Here is a 6,602-nt window from a genome sequence, read left to right as displayed (position 1 = left end):
AATGTATATATGTCCATATATATACTACTACTCTCTCACTTCGTCCCAGCTTACCCTTCCTTCCCCCTCCCCGTGTCCTCAAGTTCACTCTCTACGTCTGCATCTTTATTCCTGTCCTGTTCTGTTCTCCATAGTGGCTGTATCAATTTACATTCCCACCAACAGTGCAAGAGGGTTCCCTTTTGTCCACACCCTCTCCAGCATTTACTGTTTGTAGATTTTTTGATGATGGCCATTCTGACCGGTAACACTTTTTTTTAATCCTCACATCTCTGCAAGGTAGGTACTATCATTCATCCCCATTTTGCAGATGGAAAAACCAAGGCACACAGAGACTAACTTGTCCAAAGTCACAAAGCTTGTGAGAGAGCCTGGATTCAAACCCAGGAAGTCTGACTCAAAGAGGGTGCTTCTTTAAACTTCTACATAATATGCTACTTGTCAGAAAACACAAAGAAAAAAAAAAATCACATGTAATACCCAAAGAAAAATCTCATTTAAGAGATAAACACTATTTTATTGTATGGATAAAGCATCATTTATTTAAGCATCATCTCTCTAATTCCCACCCATTTAGGGGCATTTAAGTCATGCCCAAATATTATCACAAGGATATTCTTAGGGTCAAAGGTCTAGCTTTTTTTTTTTTTTTTTTAAGGGCTCTGAAAAGACTACCAATTTACTCACCAATGTATGAAAAGGTCAGCACCTCAATGCTCCCTCATCATTGGTATCATATTACAAATCTTTTATTTTATAGGTAAATAATGGGTGTACCTCAATGCTATTTTATTTCTACTAGGGAATTCTCTGGTGGTCCAGTGGTTAGGACTCCACGCTTTCACTGCCAAGGGCGTGGGTTCAATGCCTGATCAGGGAACTAAAATCCCACAAGGCGGGTGGCAAGGCCAATAAATTAAAAAATAATTATTTATTTCTACTACAGAGGTTGAAACTTTCTTGTTAACCATTTGTATTTCTACTTTAGTCAGCTGTCATTTCTTTGCTTACTTTCCTATTAAGGGATTTAAAATGTAAATATTCTTCAGTCTTTATATAGCCAGGCTATTAATATTTGACATTAAGGAACAGATTTTTTTCCCTCTTGTTTGCCTTTTAATTTTCTTTTTTTTTATTGAAGTATAGCTAGTTTACATCTTTTAATTCTCTTGACTTACTTTTATTCAGCCATTTACTCTACATAGTGAAACCTAATGATCACTTTATTTATGGAAGTTTAAAAAGTTCTTCTCAGGACTCCCCTGGCGGTCCAGTGGTTAAGACTCCATGCTTCCACTGCAGGGAGCACAGGTTCGATCCCTGGCCGGGGAAGTAAGATCCCGCACGCCACATGGTGCGGCCACAAAAATAAATAACAAGTTAAATTAAATTAAAATAATAAAAAGTCCTTCTCCCATCCAGAGAGCATACAACTAATTCATTTATTTTATATTACCCTTATTTTATGATTTCACTTCATAACACCTATATTCTCTCTAAATTTTTCTTGTTTCCTTCACCTCACCATATAATTTGTTCATGGAAAAGTTTACTTACTATTCTAGATCAGTTCCCAGTTTCACAGCTATGTCTTCATATTCTTGTCTATTTTTAGCAATAAGCTCAAGACAGCCTAAACAAGTGAGCTGGGAAGCTGCAACTCGGGAAGCAAGAGTCTCTCCTGCAATAAGAAAGATAACAACTGCACATCTGAGAATGCAAATAGCACAAAGTTATTAATGTTATTTATGTTAAATATCCACACGATGCAGATGAAGAGTGTTCAGACTTGAACAAGTCTCATTTTCTATCATCTTGCCCTAAATGTTGCTTCTAGTACATATGATTTCACCTGGAAGTGTCTCTCCCAAGGAGATTTTAAAGAGAACAAGGAAGCAACTCACCTGGCATAGTCACCATGGGTGTCCCTGCCCAAAGGACATCCATCCCTGTGGTGTGTCCATTACAGAGTGGAGTGTCCAAGCAGACATCAGCCAGCTGGCCTCTCCGAACATGTTCCTCTTTAGGAGCAACAGGTGAAAAAATGATACGGTTCTGGGGAAGGCCCATATTTTGTGCGTACTGTTGAATATTAGGTTCTCCTACTGCTGGAAAACGCAACAGCCACAGTACACTATTGGGAACACGCTTCAGAATCTAAAATAGGGGAAACAAGAGCAAGTATTAATAGCAGCTCTGCGCTTCTCAAGAAAGGCTCCCATAAATTTCTAGTAATTCTACCATACTCTATTCTTTTCACCCAGATAGCAGCCTACCGCAAACTTAAGTCTTTCTTTCACATAGATGAATTACATCAACTGAACTATAGGTTCCTGTTCTGCTTAGCTGTCCCCAAAGACAGTTCAAAGAAAGAGGAGACTGATGCAAGAAGACACAAAACAAGTTACTAATTGGCAAAATCTGAGGCAGCTATGTCCTGTGGGAATTGATACTAGGAGTGGTTTTTGTCCATGAGATAGGAATTTTCCATTTCAAATTTTAAATCCCCCGCCATGGTACAACAAATAAAGTTAGTTCACACCTGCCAAACTTTATTTGCCTAATCTAGATCAGGGGTCAGCAGACATTTTCTGTAAAGGACCAGAGAGCAAATACTGTTGCTTTTGATGCCAACATGGACCGTGTCATAACTATTCGATTCTGCCCTTGTCACTGGAAAGCCATAGACAATATGTAAGTAGGCATGGCTGTGTGTCAATAAAATTTTATTTACAAAAACAAGCAGCTGGGACTTCCCTGGTGGTCCAGTGGTTAGGACTCCATGCTTCCACTGCAGGGGGCTCAGGTTCGATCCCTGGTCAGGGAACTAAGATTCCGCATGCCAAACTGCCAAAATAAAAAAACAAACAAAAAAACAAGCAGTGGACTGGATTTGGCTCATCGGCCATAGTTTGCCAACCCGATTTAGACCTACATCTACTCAATGTATCATACAAGTTCACCATCCCATCTCTGAAAGCCATGAGAACAGATGGATTTCAGAATTTAGAATATTTCAGTATATATTATTTCAGTATATATAATATATACTGTATATATATATATATATATATATATATATATACACATACAGTATATATAAATTACATAACACTCTCAGCGGCAACTCCCTGCAAACCAACATATTAGTATCTCTGCATCAAGATGTAGGAATATTCATACTAAATGGAATAAATAAAGAATCATAAATAGCCTAACATCAGTTCAGGCAGTGTGGCTGCCAACCAAATAAATTTACCACAAACTTATGAAGATGCTTTTGGTTTTCAGGTTTTTTGAAATGGGGAAGAGAAGATTCAGGGATAGTAAACCTGTACTCATCTGCTTCCTCTTCTCCACCCTCCCTCCTCCTTTAAAAAAAGAAAACAGACCAAAAAACCCAGATATTAATCAGAAAAAAAGTCAACCAAGAATTATCTCCGTTTTAGGCTCTACGGAAAAAGAGGCAGATATGGATAGCAAAGTTTAGAAGCTTCAGAGGTCCTGCTTATGCAAACTGGTATGATGAAATGACTGAGAAGTAATGGCATAAGCCAATTCCTTCCTGGTTCTAACTCTACAATATTGCAAGAATGATGTAAAATGTGGATGAGTATACGTAACAGCTTTGCTATCAGCTTAGACCATGGGTTGGCAAACTATAGCCTATGAGCCAAATCTGGCATATTGCCTGTTTTTGTAAATAAAAACTTATTGGAACATACCTATACTCATTCATTTATATAATGAGTATGATGTTTTCTTGCTACAATGGCAGAATTGAGTAGGTGTGACAGAGAGTATAGACTGCAAAACCAAAGATATTTACCACCTGGCCTTTTAAGAAAAAGTTTGCTGATCCCTGCGTTTGAACACATAAATTTTAAAAGTTCATTATATGATATTTACACACTTGAAGGACAAATCAAAAATTGCTGAAATCTACAGCTCTTTTGAAGATTATCACAATAATCTAGCACAATAGCTCCTGAATGGGAGGATGGGGGGACAGCCTCAGCAAGACGACCTATATACAGAATCTTTACGAGAATCTCTGGACATTAATAATGAATCCACGCACACTCACATTTGCCCACATCTGCAAAGTAGATGGGTCAATTTTATATAACTGATTAAAGTTACAGTACACAATGGCATCTTCTGGTAACCCGTACTGAGAACGTGTGGTTACAATAATGGTACGGGGAACCTCCTCTCCAGTGGCAGCCTTATTGTTGATCTAGAACAAGAAAAAATATATGATTATATTTAAAGTAAACATGGTCCGATATTTTTCTTTTCTTTTCAATATTTGTTTATTTATTTATTTGGCTGCTTCAGGTCTTAGTTGCGGCACGCAGGATCTTCGTTGCACCATTGCAGCATGTGGGGTCTTTAGTGGCGGCATGCGGGATCTAGTTCCCTGACCAGGGATCGAACCCAGGTCCCCTGCATTGGGAGCACGGAGTCTTAACCACTGGACCACCAGGGAAGTCCCCAATCTGATTATTTTTCAATCAATAAACAATCCTTACGATGCAAACTGGTATAACCATTAAAAGTAATGTCGTTGAACTATAATGAGAATATATTCATGACACATTAAGTTAAAGGAAAAAAGTTAGAGCATTATCTTAATTTGGGGGGGACTGCCCTATGAAACATCTCACTCTAGCCAAAAAGTTCTCTTCAAAACCCTATTAGTCCAACAGCAAGCTTTTGCTCACTCTTTTCTCCATGTACGAAATATCCTTTTCTAAATCACACCCACCTTTCAAGACTAAACTTAAATTACTGAAAAATCTCTACTAAAACTGCCTCTCCTCATTGTTCAGCTCTATTTCTGAGCATCTACATACACAATTACAGTCTTATCTTGCAATTCCCACACATCTGGGTAGTGCCTTACCTTGTTATGTAACTATTCCAGGTGTGATAGACATCTCATACATTACGGGCATTGTGTTGTTCTACACTCAAAATTCTTTGTACCTGTGCACTTCAAGAAGTATACTTCTTTTTCCTTAAGTCAAGCATGTCTGCCCTATTGTTTCAAAGGACAGTTCAGGCCCAATACACATTACAGGTGATTAATTCCTTTACCTTAATTCATTTCAAGCATTCTTTGTATAAACTGCTATACCACTAAAACTGTTAACTCCTAAAGAGGTCAGAGATCCTTGCCTTACGATCTCTTGACAGAGTTACATATTCACTTATTCAAGTATGCAATATACAATATTGGGTTGGCCAAAAAGTTCATTCGGATTTTTCATACAAGCTTACAAAAAAACCTGAACCAACTTTTTGGCCAACCCAATATTTACTCAGCACGTACTTCATTATTGAGGCTAAGACACGGACCCTAAAGTAATTCAATTCAGTGGAGAATACATACAAACCCAGGGAATTATAATGTGTTGTGCTGGATGTAAAGATATATCCCAGGGCTTCCCTGGTGGCACAGTGGTTGAGAGTCCGCCTGCCAATGCATAAAAAAAAAAAAAAAAAAGAAAAAAAAAAAAGATATATCCCAAATACTACAAGAACAGAGAATACAGGTACCAATGGAGCAGGGAAGGAGAGGTCAGGGATATGGACAGAAACAGATTCCTGGCGGAGTTGTCTGAACTGAAAGTCTTAAAGATGAGTAAGATTTAACTGGGGAAAGGATGAGTTACAGAAGCAAGACACTGTATGATGCCTACAGACAGTTCACCGTTGGTAAGAGTAAAGCCACAGGCAGGGAATAACAAGGTATTAACACAGAAGACTCTCATTAAGTAACCTGCTGGCTGAATCCAAGAGACTTTTAAAATCAAACAAACCTACATAAGATGCCAGTTTCCACTGAATTCATTTCCTCATCTATAAAACAGAAGTAATGATGCTTACCTCCTAGAGTTATGAGATGTAAAGAAGATAAATGTATACTTGGTAGATAGTATGTTCTATTATTCTCTTCTCACCTGGGTAGTTGCCAGTCCATTGCTAATACTGAATCCATTAATTGTTATCTGAATTTGTCCTCTGTTAATCATTTCAATAACTGCTTCTGCAATAGTATTCATAGGAATGACAGGCATATTAAGAGCTGTATTACTGCTGTCTGCGTTGTCTCCTCCATCAGGACATTTCATCTTAAAATAATTACACAAAATACATCATTAGGGAAAAGATCCCAAATGCAGATAACTTAATTTCAATGACAGTATTGACCAGGTTCTGACCTTGACAATTTTCACATCTGGTAGACTATCAAGAAATGCTTTGAGGTCGATGCCATTCAGCACAATCCGATTGTCATAAATGTGCCCATTGGACTTAAAATCGATGACTGCTTTTTTCTAATCGAAAAAAAAGTTTCAGACATATCTTTTAGGATGCACAGGAACAGCAGCAAGGAAATAAATGACTACAGTTCTTTGCAATTCCCCTATAGCACTGTTTTTCTACCTACCTTCAGGTGAGGGAACATATTAGCATGATCACCAATAAAGAAAGTATGGGGCATATAAGCCAGTTTCTCAGAATACTGCTCAGCAACTTCAGCAGGTGAAGTTTCCTGATCAGTGATGATATAATCCATGAAAAGCGCGCCA

The 6,602-nt window shown here is 38.0% G+C and overlaps 1 protein-coding gene and 1 non-coding gene across 3 annotated transcripts in view; one reads left to right on the top strand and one right to left on the bottom strand.

The window, feature by feature from the left end:
• OGT (O-linked N-acetylglucosamine (GlcNAc) transferase) overlaps positions 1-6,602 on the bottom strand; it is a 35,206-nt gene that overhangs the window by 3,879 nt on the left and 24,725 nt on the right. For both annotated transcript variants that reach the window (XM_024758731.1, XM_024758732.1), the window contains exons 16-21: positions 6,461-6,602; positions 6,231-6,347; positions 5,970-6,140; positions 4,088-4,240; positions 1,905-2,157; positions 1,558-1,681 (exon numbers count right to left, since the gene is read on the bottom strand). The exon at positions 6,461-6,602 is cut by the window's right edge and continues 17 nt beyond it. In XM_024758731.1, coding sequence (XP_024614499.1) covers positions 1,558-1,681; positions 1,905-2,157; positions 4,088-4,240; positions 5,970-6,140; positions 6,231-6,347; positions 6,461-6,602 — 960 coding nt within the window. The remainder of the gene's footprint in view (positions 1-1,557; positions 1,682-1,904; positions 2,158-4,087; positions 4,241-5,969; positions 6,141-6,230; positions 6,348-6,460) is intronic.
• TRNAW-CCA (transfer RNA tryptophan (anticodon CCA)) lies at positions 2,755-2,827 on the top strand. Its single transcript has one exon. It is a non-coding gene; the product is annotated as a tRNA-Trp (tRNA).

Source organism: Neophocaena asiaeorientalis, unplaced genomic scaffold, assembly GCF_003031525.2.
Source record: "Neophocaena asiaeorientalis asiaeorientalis breed wild unplaced genomic scaffold, Neophocaena_asiaeorientalis_V1.1 scaffold577, whole genome shotgun sequence".
NCBI classification, from domain to species: domain Eukaryota; kingdom Metazoa; phylum Chordata; class Mammalia; order Artiodactyla; family Phocoenidae; genus Neophocaena; species Neophocaena asiaeorientalis.
Note: the sequence above shows the minus strand (reverse complement) of the source record. Positions and strands in the feature narration are given on the sequence as shown.